This window comes from Leucoraja erinacea, chromosome 28, assembly GCF_028641065.1.
Source record: "Leucoraja erinacea ecotype New England chromosome 28, Leri_hhj_1, whole genome shotgun sequence".
Taxonomy (NCBI): domain Eukaryota; kingdom Metazoa; phylum Chordata; class Chondrichthyes; order Rajiformes; family Rajidae; genus Leucoraja; species Leucoraja erinaceus.
In genome coordinates, this window is record NC_073404.1 from 26,346,364 (window position 1) to 26,365,605 (window position 19,242).

At 44.0% G+C, this 19,242-nt stretch overlaps 1 protein-coding gene across 1 annotated transcript in view; it reads right to left on the minus strand.

Moving 5' to 3' along the window:
• The window catches only part of doc2b (double C2-like domains, beta), a 213,396-nt gene that overhangs the window by 148,755 nt on the left and 45,399 nt on the right, over positions 1-19,242 (minus strand). Inside the window, exon 2 of the mRNA XM_055658071.1 lies at positions 16,922-17,001. Within this exon, the coding sequence (XP_055514046.1) occupies positions 16,922-17,001 (80 nt within the window). The remainder of the gene's footprint in view (positions 1-16,921; positions 17,002-19,242) is intronic.

Sequence of the window (19,242 nt, forward strand, 5' to 3'; positions counted from 1 at the left end):
AAAACCGCAGCACCCGGAGAAAACCCACGAGATCCCTGGGATGTCAGGACTTTCATATGAAGAAAGACTGGATAGACTTGGCTTGTACTCGCTAGAATTTAGAAGATTGAGGGGGGATCTTAGAGAAACTTACAAAATTCTTAAGGGGTTGGACAGGCTAGATGCAGGAAGATTGTTCCCGATGTTGGGGAAGTCCAGAACAAGGGGTCACAGTTTAAGGATAAGGGGGAAATCTTTTAGGATCGAGATGAGGAAAACATTTTTCACACAGAGAGTGGTGAATCTCTGGAATTCTCTGCCACAGAAGGTAGTTGAGGCCAGTTCATTGGCTATATTTAAGAGGGAGTTAGATGTGCCCCTTGTGGCTAAAGGCATCAGGGGGTATGGAGAGCAGGCAGGTACAGGATACTGAGTTGGATGATCAGCCATGATCATATTGAATGGCGGTGCAGGCTCGAAGGGCCGAACGGCCTACTCCTGCACCTATTTTCTATGTTTCTATGAGAGGGAAACCGACAGGGAGAACTTACAAACTGCATACAGGCAGCACCCATAGTCAGGATCGAACCCGGGTCTCCGGCACTGTAAGGAGGCAACTCTACCGCTGCGCCACCGTGCTGCCTGATCGATCTATATTTCATTCCAGTGTAACGTCAACATTTAGGTGACACGGTGGCATAGCGGGTAGAGTTGCTGCCTTACAGCGAATGCAGCACCGGAGTCCCAAGTTCGATCCTGGCTATGGGCGCTGACTGTACGGCGTTTGTACATTCTCACCGTGAACTGCGTGGGTTTTCTCCGAGAGCTTCGTTTTCCTCCCACAATCCAAAGACGTACAGGTACGTAGGTTAATTGGCTTGGTGTATGTGTAAATTGTCCCTGGTGTGTGTGTGTGTAGGACAGCGTTAATGTGAGGCGATCGCTGGTCGGCGCGGACTCCGTGGTCCGAAGGGGCTGTTTCTGGCGCTGCATCTCTAAAACCAAAAAAACCTAAAACGCGTTAGCGGTTATGGGGAGAAACCAGGAGCGCTTTTTTGCTTTGACCACGGCAATTCCATCACGCATGTTGCATGGGACGCAAAACATGCGTGTGCATCCCAGCACATTGCTGGTTTACCTCACTCTTTGGAGCACGGAAGAATTTGTGCTCTTGTCTACAACAGAAGCCAGCAGTACGCTTGTCATATTTTACTTCAATCCATATTTATAACTCCATATTTAGAATTGAGAGGGATATTATTCATTTTACCCTGAAGGAAATAAAATAACAAAATATAACATAGGCCATGTTAAAAATGATTTGTATAATTGCATTAGTATACTATTACAGTTGAAATCCTTGTACCCGCCATGGGTAATGACCCAAATTACTTTCCTCCTGCGTGTTTAGACTATTGTTGTAAATTAATGGACATTTTTTTTTTCACATTTTTATGGCAAGAAATAATTTGCAAGACAATTTATGCAGCACCACATTTTGTTTCCTGTAAGGTACATTTCCCATTAGTTCATTGGTAATTCCATTGCATGTTTTAATAGTGCAGCTGCTATAAAATACTGACCCCAATTTAGCAGAAGAACATGCTATGCTTTCCAGTTAAATAGGGTCGTGGTAAAGCTGGATTTGAGCAAGTCAAGTCTTAGATTCCCCATCTCTCAATATTAATATTTCTCCATTGCACATTATACTGCATCTTTGTAATATGTACAAAGGAACAATGTTTTAATTGTTTTAGGAAACGTGTAATTTCTGATATTGGATATCCTTTTTATTCAAACTCTCTTATGAAGATTTGAACCAGTAGATTTAACAGATTCTCTCCACCCCTCCCCCCCAACCCCGATCCTGACTATGGAGCTGTCTGTATGGAGTTTGAATGTTCTCCCCGTGACCTGCATGGGTTTTCTCCCAATGCTCCAGTATCCTCCCACACTCCAAAGACGTCCAGGTTTGTAGGCTAATTGGCTCCTGTAAATTGTCCCCAATGTGTAGGATAGTGCTAGTGTACGGGGTGATCGCTGGTCGGCACGGGGTTAGTGGGACAGTGCACCTGGTTCCACGCTGTATCTCTAATAAAATAAGTTTTATTACATTATTCAAATTAAATTGAGGTAAATTTTGAGGTAATCTTCTTCTCAGAAATCTGGTATATGACAGAATGTTTTCAAGTAATGTTATGCCATTTGTTGAGTGCAGTTTTGGTCACCTAATTTGAGGAAGGACATTCTTGCTATTGAGGGAGTGCAGCGTAGGTTTACAAGGTTAATTCCCAGGATGGCGGGACTGTCATATGCTGAGAGAATGGAGCAGCTGGGCTTGTTCACTCTGGAGTTTAGAAGGATGAGAGGGTATCTCATTGAAACATATAAGATTGTTAAGGGCTTGGACACGCTAGAGGCAGGAAACATGTTTCCGATGTTGGGGGAGTCCAGAACCAGGGGCCACAGTTTAAGAATAAGGAGTAAGCCATTTAGAACAGAGATGAGGAAACACTTTTTCTCACAGAGAGTGGCGAGTCTGTGGAATTCTCTGCCTCAGGGCGGTGGAGGCAGGTTCTCTGGATGCTTTCAAGAGAGGGCTAGATAGGGTTCTTAAAAATAGCGGAGTCAGGGCATATGGGGAGAAGGCAGGAACGGGGTACTGATTGTGGATGATCAGCCATGATCCCATTGAATGGCGGTGCTGGCTCGAAGGGCCGAATGGCCTACTCCTGCACCTATTGTCTATTGCCATAGATAAAATTCCTTTGACAGTAGATGCACTGTAGCATACTGATCATGGTTTAGAGCCAAACCATGATTTTAGAAGTTACTTTCAAAATATTGAACTGGGATATACATTTTTGAATTGGACCATAGAGTGAGATTACCAAGATGAGTGCAGTCTTGAAGAAATAAGCTGATGAAATTCAGTCAAATGACTAAGAAATGAAAGTCAGTGAAGTATAAGGTTATTTTGCTTCACATCTGTCGATAAAAGATTAAATACCAAAGGAAAATACTAGTTTATTTTGTATGGTAGCTTAGTCATAACTATTGATGCAACTAACATTTTTCTAAAAATCTGTAAACTAATACTTAATCATCAAGTATTGACACAGCTAACTCATTGAACTCCTGTGGAAATCTTTTAGTAGTTTGTTGTGCCCGAGGCAATTCAGTAGAGCAAAGCTTTACCTCCTGCTGAAGAATATCAAATCAGTATTCAATAAGCCAGTGTCAATATGAAATGCAGCACAGAAATAGGCCATTCAGCCCACCATATCCATGCTGACCATCAAGTACTTATCTACACTAAGCCCATTTATAAACACTTAGGTCCTAACCTAGTGTTTAAGAGGGAACTGCAGATGCTGGAGAATCGAAGGTTACACAAAAAAGCTGGAGAAACTCAGCGGGTGCAGCAGCATCTATGGAGCGAAGGAAATAGGCAACATTTCGGGCCGAAACCGAAGGGTTTCGGCCCGAAACGTTGCCTATTTCCTTCGCTCCATAGATGTTGCTGCACCCGCTGAGTTTCTCCAGCTTTTTTGTGTAACCTTAGGTCCTAACCTACTTCGCATTGGACATTTAAGTGCTCAACGAGGAATTTCCTTCAGTTTCGTGAGGACAAGTTTCTCCATTATTCAATAGCCGTTTAGTTTTAGTTTAGAAATGCAGCATGGAAACAGGCCCTTCGGCCCACCGAGTCCACACCGGCCAGTGTTCACTCCATACACTAACACTGGCCTACACACACTAGGGCCAATTTTACCAAAGCCAATCGACCTACAAACCTGCACGTCTTTGGAGTGTGGGAGGAAACCGGAGCACCCGGAGAAAACCCACGCGGTCACAGGGTGAATGTACAAACTCCGTACAAACAGTGCCCGTAGTCAGGATCGAACCAGGGTCTCTGGTGCTGTAGGGGCAGCAACTCGACCGCTGTTTCCACCCTGTTCTCCCATACTGTTTTTTTAAATAAATGTTGCCACTCACTTCATCCAATCTCTATAACAATATCAATAACATATTTCATCAATCCTCACGGTTTGGCAAATGCCAATCCGCACTCCTTCCAATGTGCCATGATCATATTGAATTGCAGGCTCGAAGGGCCGAATGGCCTACTCCTGCACCTAATTTCTATGTTTCTATGTTTCCCTCCCTGACAAAATACATAGAAACATAGAAAATAGGTGCAGGAGTGCCATTCGGCCCTTCGAGCCTGCACCGCCATTCAATATGATCATGGCCAATCCAACTCTATCCCCGTACCTGCCTTCTCTCCATATATTCCTTCAATCAACTCCCTCTTAAATATTTCAATGAACTGGCCTCACTACCCTTTTGGCAGAATGCCAATCCCACACTCCTTCTTCTCATCCTGACAAAATCCACTGAGACAGCAGAACAATCTTCCTCTCTCGTTCCTTATAATGAAACAGTTATGGCCAGTCAAAGAGCCAGCCAGTAAACAGGCAAATCACAGGATGACAAAAATATTTTGAAAGCTTTTGCGAGACAATACAAAATATTCCATTTAACGAATAACCTGTACATTTAACGGATGATATCACTATTCGGTTATTATTAGCCAATGGAACCTCCAATTGACACGGTATAAAACAAGACATTGAGCCCAGCATTAGAAATACATCATGTCCCTTCAGATACGACGACATGGACAGAAGCAGTGAAGAATTGGACACAACAAAGCCAAGTGCAGTGCAGCTTGCAGCGCTGGAGGATGAGGATCATATGGAGGGCTACAAAATCATGAGAGGAATAGATCGGGTAGACGCACAGAGTCTCTTGCCCAGAGTAGGGGAATAGAGAACTAGAGGACATAGGTTTAAGGTGAGGGGGGAGGAAAGATTTAATAGGAACATGAGGGGGTAACTTATTCACGCAAAGGATGGTGGGTGTATGGAATGAGATCCCGGAAGAGGTGGTTGAGGCAGGCATTATCGCAACGTTTAACATGTAAACAGATACGTGGATAGGACAGGTTGAGAGTGATATGGTCCAAACGCAGGCAGGTAGGACTAGTGTAGATGGGGCATGTTGGTCGGAATGGGCAAGTTGGTCTAAGCTCCCATTTCCATGCTGTAAGACTCTATCACCCTATAAATCGTGGCTGTGTACAATGTGTGTTGCTACATAACAGCATGGAGATGGAACCTACATCGGTCAAGTCTGTTGTGACCTAATCTTTCATCCGAAACAAGTATTACAACTATTAGTCCGTGAAAGATCAGAGATTTAAAGCCTAATTCAAGCAGGTTTGTACAAATGAATCGGGACTGAGTTACTGCTAATAAAACAGCCAAACCATCGATCCTCAGGAAATACGAGGAGCTGGTCACCAGGAACGTGGCCACACACATTTTTAAACCAAAATGTGCAGAGGTGCAAATCATCATGGCCATGTACTCATCTGCAGGTTACTGGTAAACTCTGCCTAGTGTCCCATTCCGGTCACCTCAGCCGGCACAGATTTACCTGCTGTCCATCTCTCCCTCCCTCCCCCCCCTCGCTCATTGATCAGCCAGCAATTGCTGCTATCTACACCTTGCTAGTAACAGTCGAAGGAAGCTGGTGTGTTACTGGCTGCACTCATGTTCATGGGATCATGTGATAGGAGCAGAATAAGGCCATTTGGCCCATCAAGACTCCTCTGCCGTTCAATCATGGCTGATCCATCTCTGCCTTAAAAAATATCCAGTGATTTGGTCACCACAGCCTTCCAAGGCAGTGAATTCCACAGCTTCACCACCCTCTGACTAAAGAAATTCTTCCTCACTCCTTCCTGAAGCAAAGGTGGATAAAAATGCTGGAGAAACTCCAGCATCTGCAGTTCCTTCTTAAACCTTCCTAAAGCAATGTCTTTTTATTCTGAGGCTAGATGTCCTCTGGTCCTAGACTCTCCCACCAGTGGAAATATCCTCTCCACACCCACTGTATCCAAGCCTTTCACTATTCGGGAAGTTTCAATGAGGTCCCCCCACCCATTCTTCTAAACTCCAGCGAGTATAGGCCCAGTGCCTTCAAATGCATTCAGATTGGGACAATCCATTATCTATGTCAATGCTTAAGAAAGAACTGCCGATGCTGGAAAAATAGAAGGCAGACAAAAATGCTGGAGAAACTCAGCGGGTGATGCAGCATCTATGGAGCGAAGGAATAGGTGACGTTTCGGGTCTCGGGTTTCTGTAGCCATTTAGCAGGGAAACATGGACATTAATTAGCAGGAATGGTTAGCTCTGCTCACTAGTGGCGGAAGGAGTAATACAGTGTGTCTTACCTTTCTGTGCCAAGGTTTTGGCACCTTTCCCCCCAAAAAAAGCATGCAATAAAAGAAACGCAAGCAAAAATGATGAGACAGAAAAGATGTAACAATAAAGGTACAAGGAGAAAAAGCAAAGACCAACAATCTTGTACGTGTTTTCCAATATCAGGAGGAACTAACATAAAAAATGTCATGAAACCCTTCTTCAGACATGTAAACATAGTACTCTGTAAAGTCCTGGAGAAAACTTAGCAGTCCCTGACTCTCCAAGTGACTCCAGCACTTCATATTTTCTCAGGGTTCCAGCACTTGCAGTTCCTTGGGACTCTAAACGCATAAAGGCTAATATACCATTTTTTCTCCAAATCACTTGTTTCACTTGTGGACATGTATACAAGCACACCTAGGTCTTTTTGAACATGAACACAATCTAATTTAGTAAACGTGTCATTCTCCCAATATCTGATCTATAGAATCTCTAGAGAATTTTGGACTTTGATAATCAGTGGAGGACCAACAATGAAATTCCAGTCTGAAATATGGTCCCAACCCAAAATGTCGCCTCACTATTCACTCCACAGGTACTGCTTGACCCGCGGAGTTACACCAGCTTAAATGCAAGAGAGATTACGTGTTAATTTTCAGAGAGGGAAAATCAGGGAAACTAAAGGAAATATCAACGATCCCTTCATTTTCAAACCTTCACGACTGTCAGGTTAAAGAGAATTGGTGGCAGTATTTGTGTTTGGAGTCTGGAAAAATTCCCAGGGATAGTGCTGTGGAAGTTATGGATGGACAAGTGAAAGCATTGCAGAATTTGTGGAACAGTGTCAAACACAGTTGCAGTCAGCAAAACCTTCCATGCTATGGCTAGGTGAGAATCTAGTGGCGGAAGGAGTAATACAGTGTGTCTTACCTTTCTGTGCCAAGGTTTTGGCACCTTTCCCCCCAAAAAAAGCAGGTTTGCAATAAAAGAAACGCAAGCAAAAATGATGAGACAGAAAAGATGTAACAATAAAGGTACAAGGAGAAAAAGCAAAGACCAACAATCTTGTACGTGTTTTCCAATATCAGGAGGAAACTAACATAAAAAATGTCATGAAACCCTTCTTCAGACTGTAAACATAGTACTCTGTAAAGTCCTGGAGAAAACTTAGCAGTCCCTGACTCTCCAAGTGACTCCAGCACTTCATATTTTCTCAGGGTTCCAGCACTTGCAGTTCCTTGGGACTCTAAACGCATAAAGGCTAATATACCATTTTTTCTCCAAATCACTTGTTTCACTTGTGGACATGTATACAAGCACACCTAGGTCTTTTTGAACATGAACACAATCTAATTTAGTAAACGTGTCATTCTCCCAATATCTGATCTATAGAATCTCTAGAGAATTTTGGACTTTGATAATCAGTGGAGGACCAACAATGAAATTCCAGTCTGAAATATGGTCCCAACCCAAAATGTCGCCTCACTATTCACTCCACAGGTACTGCTTGACCCGCGGAGTTACACCAGCTTAAATGCAAGAGAGATTACGTGTTAATTTTCAGAGAGGGAAAATCAGGGAAACTAAAGGAAATATCAACGATCCCTTCATTTTCAAACCTTCACGACTGTCAGGTTAAAGAGAATTGGAGGCAGTATTTGTGTTTGGAGTCAGGCAAAATTCCCAGGAATAGTGCTGTGGAAGTTATGGATGGACAAGTGAAAGCATTGCAGAATTTGTGGAACAGTGTCAAACACAGTTGCAGTCAGCAAACCTTCCATGCTATGGCTAGGTGAGAAATCTTGCTACGCCGGAGACCGATTCAATCCTGACTACGGGAGCTGTCTGTACGGTGTTTGCACGTTCTACCCATGACCTTTTTCCCAGTTTCCCCCCCCCACAATCCAAAGACGTACAGGCTTGTAGGTTAATTGGCCTTGTTAAAATTGTAAATTATCGTGTGTGTGTGTGTGTGTGTGTGTGTGTGTGTGTGTGTGTGTGTGTGTGTGTGTGTGTGTGGGTGTGTGTGTGTGTGTGTGTGTGTGTGTGTGTGTAAGATAGTGTTAGTGTGCGGGGATCACTGGTCGGTGCAGACTCAGTGGGCCAAAGGGCTGTATCTCGAGCCTAAACTAAAGGTTAACTTCATCTGCACACAATATAAAGGTGTTTTTAGGCCCCTTTAGTTTGGAGATACAGCATGGAAACAGGCCCTTCGGCCCACCAAGTCCACGCCGACCTTCAATCACCTTATCACATTAGTTCTATGTTGTCCCACTTCCTCAACCATTCCTTACGCATTAGGGGCGACTTTCCAGAGGCTAATTAACCCACAAGCACGCGCATCTTTGGGATGTGGGAGGAAACCGGAGCAACTGGTGGAAACCTATGCAGTCACGGGAGGACAGACAGCACCCCAAGGTCAGAATCAAACTTGGCACCCTGGCACTGAGAGGCTGCGGTTCTACCAGCTGCGCCACCGCGCCACCATTCTGCGCCGATATCGCTCAATCCTCGCGTCTATTGTCTTTGATTAAAATTATGATCAAAGGCAAGCAGTTTGCTTCTGAATGGATCACTTTGCAAGACGTGAACGTACAGAGGGAACTGCAGACTGTACAAGGTGGCATCGTGACACCACTTAAATGGATCATTTCGGCAGATGCAATGCAAGTGGGAACCAACTGACCAGATGGAGTCATTAAAGTCTGACTACCTCCGGGGTGGCACGGGCCCCATAGCAGAAGTGTCCACGTCGCTGGAAACTGGAAGTATCCCGGGCTAATCCTGCTACCACCATCATCTATTGCAACAAGTGATGGCTCCCACTGATTGGCGCCAGAAGCTTGCGTCCTTTTCAGGACGGACGATGACAGAGATGTCAACATTTGAAACATGGAAGATGGACTCGAAAGAAGAAGAAGGAGGGGCGGCACTGTGGCACAGCGGTAGAGTTGCTGCCTTGCAGCACTAGAGACCCGGGTTCGATCCCGACCACGGGTGTTGTCTGTACGGAGTTTGTGCGTTCTCCCCGCGACCGCGTTTTCTCCGGGAGCTCCGGCAGTTTCCTCCCGCACTTCAAAAGCAAACAGGTTTTTTAGGATAATTGGCTTTGGTAAAGATTGTAAATTGTCCCGACTATGATCCCGGGATGGTGCTGATGTACGGGGATCGCTGGTCGGCACGGGCTCGGTGGCGAGCCAAAGGGCTTGTTTCCACACTGTATCTCTAAAACAAAAGTCTCTTTTATAGATGTCACTCTTTAGGTGGCAGTGGATGAAAGAAAGGTTACCACGATGATCAAAGTGCATATATTATCTGAATGGCCGGGACACGGGCCATCATTCCTGCCTCTTCACCCCCCACCACCTGTTCATTCTCATGGACTGTGTCCATGCAAAGCTGCTGGAAGATGTTTGCTGCATGCTATTTACAGCCACCATGCAGTAAGAGGTGGAATTTTCAGAAACAATAGTTTATTTCAGTTCAGTTTAGTTGATTGTCACGTGTAACGAGGTACAGCGAAAAGCTTCTGTTGCGTCCTCTCCAGTCAGCGGAAAGGCAATGCTCGATTACAATCGATCCATTTACGGTGAATACATACATACATAAGGGATTAACATTTAGTGCAAGGTAAACCCAGCAAGGTCCAATCAAGTATAGATCTAGTCTAGTTAGGTTTAGTTTAGAGATACAACACCTAAACAGGCCCTTCGGCCAACCGAGTCCGTGCCGACCAGCGATCCCCACACACTAACACTATCCTATACACACCAGGGACAATTTACAAGTTTACCAAAACCAATTAACCTACAAACCTGTGCGGCTTTGAACCGTTGAAGGAACTGCTGACCGATGGTGTTGTGGAGAGTCTCAGCAGAAAAAACCTCTTCAGCAGAGCAGAGCAAGTTTGTCCTGCAGAAGATGAGAGCCTGGCTAATTGTGGCCCGACGTGCCCCCGTCCCCCCCAGGATTTCCACCCATGGTGTGTAGGATAGTGCTAGTGTACGGGTGATCGCTGGGCGGCGCGGACTCAGTGGGCCAAAGGGCCTGTTTCTGCACAGTACCTTTAAACCAAACTAAACTATTAAAGGCAGCTACTAAAATAACTTTCCTTCAACAAATCCGAACAGAAAACTCAGAATTGCATCAACGCCTTTGTTTCGTTGGCCTTTATTTGCACAAGCTTTACTGCCTGGAACGTCATCCATCTTGGGGGTTGTGCTGAATGCACTAAATAGACTTCAATGGGATAAATTTGAGAGGCCAAATGCATTGTGCAGCTGTGATTATACAGCACATACAGAGCTACCGGAGGGAGATGAATTTACAAGCACAACTTTTTTTTGTTAGGAAAACACAATGTAGTGTCAAGTAATAAACTCGTCAGCGCCTTTTGCTTGGTTGACTGAGCCTCTAGCCATGGTATACTTACGGACAAATGCAAGTCTGGCAGATCACTGCAGACCACTGCTCTGGAAATCTATCGTAATCATTGTGCAATTAGATCGAAACCAGAGGACTCAAAGGCAACGTGATGAGCAAAAGAATCAGGAGCAAAATGAATGACAAATTTCATGTTGCAGGTGATGAAATGCCTGGTTGGATGGTGAATAGTGGAAGCAATGTAAAAATAATGTGAGGTTATCCACTTCCATAGAATGACATTCCTTGGAGTGCAGGAGGATGAGGGATGATCTAATAGAGGTGTATAAAATCACGAGGGGAATAGATCGGGTAGATGCAGAGTCTCTTGCCCAGAGTAATGCAAATTGAGAACCAGAGGACATAGGTTTAATAATGAGGGGGGGGGGGGAGATTTAATTAGAATCTGAGGGGTAACTTTTTCACACAAAGGGTGGTAGTTGCCAGAGGAGGTAGGTAAGAAACATTTAGACAGGTACATGCGAAGGACGGGTTTAGAGGGATATGGGCCTAACGCAGGTAGGTGGGACTAGTGTAACTGGCATATGTTGGCTGGTGTGGGCAAGTTGGGCCGAAGGGCCTGTTTCCACGCTGTATGGCCATGACATTTTCACAAACCTTTATCCATGCATTTCATCTTATTGCCACCCAGTTTTTCCCATGAAGATGACAACAAACATTGAGCTAACACCACTTCCTATCTAGACCACGGCCAGCCACAAAGGAGTTAACTATGGGGCATCTAATAACCAAGGCCAAGCATGAATACTGACAAAAAAAAGGTAAGACTACCTAATTCAGCAGACACCATTGAGCTGAGCCTGAAGACTTTCTTGCGTTGTATGGAACAAAATGATGCATTGAACCACTAAACAATTAAGAAAGTGTCATTATATTGTTAGAAACATAGAAATTAGGTGCAGGAGTAGGCCATTCGGCCCTTCGAGCCTGCACCGCCATTCAATATGATCATGGCCGATCATCCAACTCAGTATCCCGTACCTGCCTTCTCTCCATACCCTCTGATCCCCTTAGCCACAAGGGCCGCATCTAACTCCCTCTTAAATATAGCCAATGAACTGGCCTCGACTACCCTCTGCGGCAGAGAGTTCCAGAGATTCACCACTGTTGTTGAACTCATTTTTCTTTTCTGGAATTAACTAGTTTGATTTTTTTGTGCAAGCAAAGGCTAATCTATCTGAACTAATGTCAGGAACAATAAATCATGATAGGATCAGATTAGGAAGAGATGGATTGGTGTTGTTTTTGTGTGCCCACATCTGCAGTTCTTCCTAAGAGATGTATGTAAGAAGGTATAACAGAGATTCAACAAAGAGTACTGGGGACAACTTGGGTTTTAGAGCAGAGTAAGACACCACATCCCATTGAGGAGATTTGATAGGAGGTGTTCAACATCAAGTACAGTTTTAAAAGGGTAAACAGAATAAAATCTGTAACCAAAGGACTCAAAGCAAGAATGATATAGTTTAGTTTAATTTATTGTACCAAGGTACAGTGGAAAGCTTTTTGTTGCGTGCTAACCAGTCAGCGGAAAGAGTATACGTGATTACAATCGATCTATTTACAACGCAAGGGAATAACGTTTAGTTCAAAGTAAAAGCCAGCAGAGACCGGTCAAGAATAGTCTGAGGGGCGTAGATAGTTAGCACCTTTATCCTAGCATGGAAATGTCAAGGGCCTTGGGCATAGCTTTAAGCTAGGAGGGGCAACGTTTAAAGGAAGGTAGACAAAAGTGCTGGAGAAACACAGCGGGCGAGGCAGCATCTATGGAGCGAAGGAAATAGGCAACGTTTCGGGCCGAAATGCTTCCTCAGACTGATGCGGGGGGAGGGGGGGCGCGGGGGGAGAAGAAAGGAGAACGGAGCCCGAGGGCTGAAGGAGAGCCGAGAAGGAGAGGAGACAGCAAGGGCTACCGGAAATTGGAGAAGTCAATGTTTATGCCACTTGGGTGCAAACTGCCCAAGCGGAATATGAGATGTGCGAATTTTTTTTTTTTTACACAGAGAGTGCTGGATGCCTGGAATGCACTGCCAGAGTGGTGGTACAGACATTGAAGAGGCTTTTAGATAGGCACATGGCTATGCAGGGAATGGGGGGGTATGAATCATGTGTAGGCAGAGGAGATTAGTTTCACAGCATCATGGGCAGCACGGTCATTGTGAGCCGAAAGGCCTGTTCCTGTGCTGCACTGTTCTACATTCACTGTCCTAGAACATTGTACACAAAATAACCAGTGACGAAATGACAAATTTCACGTTAAAAGGGGTAAACTGCATGAAATGAAGGACAAATTTCATGTTGCGAGGAAGCAAGAAAAGGAAGGTGATAGACGTAGAGAGGGAGGAGGAGTTGTAGTGAAGACAGAGGTTGTGGTTTACGTGGAGGTTTATCATTGTCACGTGTGCCGAGGTACAGTGAAAAGCTTTGTTTTGCACGCTATCTGAACAGATCAGGTAGACTTCACATAAATGCAATCGTCAAACTCAAGAACAGTAGAGAGAGATCAAAGGGGTGGATGCAGAGTGCAGAATATAGTTTGCAGCATTGTAGCGCATCAGTTCCATAGAAAAGTCCAATGTCCACAATGGATTGGAGGTGAGTCAGGCAGAACCTTGCTGCTTCGCGGAAGGACTGTTCAGAAGCCTGATAACAAAGTGGAAGAAGCTGCTCGTGAAAAAGAATCCAGTTTGGATGAGAAAGTTAGTGTTGCAGATGTGTCAGGTACATCATCCACACAAAGCAAACAGGCAACAATTTCCTTTTGAACAATATACGACATTCATTCTGCTGAACGGAATTTATAACCCTGTGGCACTGCAGTACAGTATGTACGGCTGTACAGTAAAGTATACACTGTACAGTATACAAGGCCGTATACTAGTCTACTTATGATTTTAAATAGAACGACGAATTATGTTTTTAACCAGAGAGAAAAAAAAAATCTTGCTTATTTCCAAATCCCCACACGATTCACTCCATCTCCAATAAGGTCACAAGTCTCCACACAATTACCCAGTCATTTTTGATTCATTTGCAATATCCCAGAATTAGACCAAATTTTGAAGTGCTAATTTAGAACATTTACATAAAAAATTAATATTTATGGAAATAATGTGGACCAGACAGGATTAAATGCTTGAAGATTGCAATTCAATTTGCTTCCTGATCTGCAAGTAGAATATTTAGAGTTTAGTTTAGAGATACAGCATAGAAACAGGCCCTTCGGCCCACCGAGTCCATGCTGATCACTGATAACATTAATACTAGTTCAATGTTATCCCACTTTCTCATCCACTCCCTACACACTGAAGGCAATTTACACTGGCCCATTAACCTATAAACCCGCACGTCTTTGGAATGTGGGAGGAAACCGGAACACAGGTAGAACGTGCAAACTCCACTCAAAGAGCACCCGAGGTCAGGATGGAACGTGGATGTCTGGTTCTGCGAGGCAGTGGCTCTACCAGATGCGCCACCGTGTTGCCCATTGTGCTTCTAACGCATTACCCGTGGCCTGATTAGATGAAGTAAACTCATGGTGAATTTTGCTTATACCCGGGAGGTTCTCAATCTTCTAAAATATGGATCAAACGGATTCTTGTTAGATTTTTTTTAATTACAAAAATAACTATTTTATCAAAGGAAGTGTTGGTGAGCAATGTCAGGGCAGACATTGACTCATCGTGCAACAAAATGAAAAATAGTGATCACAAGGGTTTTCAATTCTACTTTAAAACAGTCTTCTTTTTTTTTTAAACGTTGGATTGTTGTAATTAGTACATTTTCCATTTCTATCTTTTAGTACAATATATCTTACTTAATAACTCATAGAAACATAGAAACATAGAAATTAGGTGCAGGAGTAGGCCATTCGGCCCTTCGAGCCTGCACCGCCATTCAATATGATCATGGCTGATCATCCAACTCAGTATCCCGTACCTGCCTTAACTCAAGGTTGTTACTGCGACATCCCCTTTAATTGTTTCAAGTTTCTTTCACTTATTGACCACAAATTTAATCTAATTTCAAAATCTCTGTGGACACACACAGGTGTAAAATTGGGATTCTTTGTACCTGGACTTCTTTGATGAAAAAGTAAATGCACTTCATAGAGAATGACCAAAAGCAATGTGTGTGTATATGTATATATTTTTATATATAATATATAAATAAAAATGTTATATTTATTTTTATATTTATATATATATTTATATATTCATACTTTCATGGGTGTGTGAATGATATCTGCAGTTTCATGTATCGGGGGCAGAGAAATGGCTCACAGTTCAATCCTCAGTAGTGATGACTAGGGTAGAGGGAGAACTAATGGATACCATAAAGAACAAACATTAGGATGAAATAAAGCATGGACAGCACAATGGGTCTTTGAATTGTGTGTATTACATAAGGAGGAAGTTTCTATCAAAGCATTTCCCACATCCCATAATAATTTGGCACGATAAATGTCATCGAGTTATTCCATTAGTTGTTCCCTTTTAATATATTGGCATAGATTCAATCAAAATAGTTCAGCCGAGGACAAACCTTCACTAAGGAGGGGATGGGTTGATTTGCCCGGCCGTTAAACTAGTCAACGCTTTGGTTTGGGGGAAACAAGAGACAAATGGTAACCGCACCTTTAATTTCCAATTAGTAGGAAGTCAGTGCGTTTGAAGCAATCAAAATTAGTCAACAAACTCGGAGCAAAATATTCAAAAGTTGGATCAGAAATGCACATCTAGCGAGTTGTACACTCAGAAGAATGGCACATGCAAGACCACTGGCAAAATTAACAAAGGGACTCCAAGAATGTTTGAGCTAATTCTGCAGGAAACCGATGAATTTACGGAGGACAGATGATGATGTCCTTGGCTGTCGAGGGGGGGTCCTTGGGGGGGGGGGGGGGGGGGGGGGGGGGGGGGGGGACAACAATGGTCCATAATATTCTGGATAACCAGCAGTTTACAGAGGTGGGAGGCAGGGAAGACTTTGAGGAGAACATCTAGCCTCCAGGAGATACGCAAGGTTTCAGGCTTCTGCAGAAGCTTTGCAAGTGATATTGGTTTAGCGGATGGATGGATTGTGTTCAGTTCTTGGGCATCGTGCTGTAGGAAAGATGGAAAGGGTACAGAGAAGATTTACGAGGATGTTGCCAGGACTAGAGGGTCTGAGCTCTAGGTAGACATTGGGTAGGCTGGGTCTCTATTCCTTGAAGCACAGGAGGATGAGGGGTGATCTTATAGAGGTGTACAAGATCATGAGAGGAATATATCGGGTAGATGCACAGAGTCTCTTGCCCAGAGTCGGGGAATCGAGGGCAAGAGTACATCGTTTTAAGGTGAAGGGGAAAAGATTTAATAGGAATCTGAGGAGTAACTTTTTCCACACAAAGCACGGCGGATGTATGGAACAAGCTGCCAGATGAGGTGGTTGAGGCTGGGACTATCCCAACATTTAAGAGGCAGTTAGACAGGTACATGGATAGGACAGTTTTGGAGGGCTATGGACCAAATGTTGGCAGATGGAACTAGTGTAGCTGGGACATGTTGGCCAGCAAGGGCAAGTTGGGCCGAAGGGCCTGTTAACACACTGTATCACTCTATGACTATGAGATATCGGAAGGAAGCTGAACTTGCATATCAAGCTGATGATGAGGGAGAAAGCAGTCAACAATAGTAGTTGGAAGTAATCAGCATTAGAAATAAGTTTACACAAAAAAGCTGGAGAAACTCAGCGGGTGCAGCAGCATCTATGGAGCGAAGGAAATAGGCAACGTTTCGGGCCGAAACCCAAGGAGCGAAGGAAATAGGCAACGTTTCGGGCCGAAACCCTTGGGTTTCGGCCCGAAACGTTGCCTATTTCCTTCGCTCCATAGATGCTGCGGCACCCGCTGAGTTTCTCCAGCTTTTTTGTGTAACCTTCAATTCTCCAGCATCTGCAGTTCCTTCTTAAACACTTAGAAATAAGTTTGACTGATACAAGATTTTAGATTACACAGTACAGTGTGTGCAAATTCAATTCACTTATTCATGAAATTGTAAAATAGCTCCATCACTCTCAATCCATTCTGCCATATCGACTGTTAATTTAGTTAGCTGCTATATATTAAGAAAATAAATGATGTACAATTTTCATGCATTAGAAACTGCAAACATGAATCACAAGACAGTGACACCTATAAATAAATTGACCATTATTTGCAAAGTACTAAGATTACGTACCTTGGCTTTATTTATTGAGCAGTGGAGGGCATTGTTCTCTTGGTCGTACAGCAAACTGAAATCTAATGTACCCAGGGATGCTGGAAAAGTAAAGGAGATGGCTTTTAGTTTGGTTTAGAGATACAGCGTGGAAACAGGCCCTTCGGCCCACCGAGTCCGCACCGACCAGCGATCACCCGTACACTAGCTCTGCCCTACACACTAGGGTCACTTTACAGAAACCTATTGACCTACAAACCTTGTTTAAGAGGGAACTGCAGATGCTGGAGAATCGAAGGTTACACTCTGAAGAAGGGTTTCGACCCGAAACGTTGCCTATTTCCTTTGCTCCATAGATGCTGCTGCACCCGCTGAGTTTCTCCAGCTTTTTTGTGTGACCTACAAACCTTCATGTCTTTTGGATGCAGGAGGAAACCGGGGGAGGGGGAACCCACGCGGTCACAGGGAGAACGCACAAACTCCGGACAGACAGCACCCGTAGACAGGATTGAACCCGGGACTCTACGCTGTGTAAATGCCACCGGCCCCACTTGGGAAACCTGAAGGGAAACCTGCTGGAGACTTTGCGCCCCACCCAAGGTTTCCGTACGGTTCCCAGAGGTTTTTGTCAGTCTCCCTACCTGCTTCCACTACCTGCAACCTCCGGCAACCACCTGCAACCTCCGGGAACCGCACGGAAACCTTGGGTGGGGCGCAAAGTCTCCAGAGGCTTCCGTTCAGGTTTCCTAAGTGGGACAGGGGCATTTAGGCAGCAACTCTACCACTGCGCCACCGTGCCGCCCTTAGGCTTTACCATCAATAAAACTGACCAAATAAAAATGTGGTTTTGTAAATACCTAATAAGTAGATATCCCAGGGCGAAAGATACAAGGTGAATTCTAATTAATAAATTAATTACTCATGCAAATCGAAAGTTTAACACTGCTCCATATGTTGAGTAATTTTATTTTACATTCTGCCGCTGAGGTCCAATTTCTTCAGGTCAAATTTTGCGAGATAATTTTATATAGCGAAGCTGGAAGTTTATATGTGTTGAAGGTTAAACACAAAGTGCTGCAGTAACTCAGCGGGACAGGCAGCATCTCTGGAGAGATGGAATGGGTGGCGTTTCGGGTCAAGACCCATGCTTATCCAGAGATGCTGCCTGTCCCGCTGAGTTACTCCAGCATTTTGTGTCTTACTTCGGTCTAAACCAGCATCTGCAGTTCCTTCCTACACAGGTTATATGTACTATGCAATCATAAAGTGTCTCGCTTCTCACTTCTATTGCAAGGACCTGCGTTGGACAATGTGTACCAATGAAAGAGAGTTCGTTTAACATTGTAAATATTGATGCCGGAATTCAATGGATTTCTTTTTGCTGGTGCAGTCGGAGATCAAAGATAACACTGAAAGGTAATAAGGGTGGAGAGACAATTGCAGGGTTAGATATCGCACCAGTGAGAAGCAGCTTTGGTTCATCGAGAAAGAGAAAAAAACATGAGCAGGGTGAAGACTGAATCATTCCTGGGTTTAAAATTATCAAAGGAATAGGTCGTGTGAAATTTGATTTGTTTTGGCAGCTATCAAATGTGCCAAATCATGGAACAAAATTGTAACATTCCTCTACTTGGTCTGAAATGATAAAGCCACAATATAAATAAATGTCAAAAAGAATTGAGAATTGAGCAGTTTATAAAAAAATAAAAAAAATCAATGCTGAATTTCACCTAACAAGATCACACTGAAAATCTCATGACTACTTTGGTGAAAAGTCCCATTGTTTGGCTTGTAGCTGAACTCTGCTGTTCCCCATCAGTTTAGTTTAGAGATACAGCGCAGAATCCAGCCCTTCGGCCCACCGAGTCCATGCCGACCAGCGATCCCCGCACACTCTCACCATCCTACACCCTGGGGACAATTTAACGATGACACCAGGCCAATTAACCTCCTACAAACCTGTACAGAGGGTAACCAGGACAGCGCAGAGGATCATTGGCTGCCCTCGCCCCTCCCTGATGGACATCTACACCTCCCGCTGCCTTAGCAGGGCAAAGAAGATCATCAAAGACAGCTCCCATCCTGCGTTTGGACTGTTCGACCTGCTGCCCTCTGGAAGGCGCTATAGGTGCATCAAATCCAGGACAAACAGACTCAGGAATAGTTGCTTTCCGAGAATTATAACTACTATAAATTCAAATTCACACATGCACTGACTACACCGCCCAACACGGACTTCCATCTGTATATATGTATATATGTATGTAGCGCCGCAGAAATTGTGCACCTATTCCAACCCCCATCTCCCTTCTGTTTTTTGTTTTTTCTGTTTCTTGTTTTTT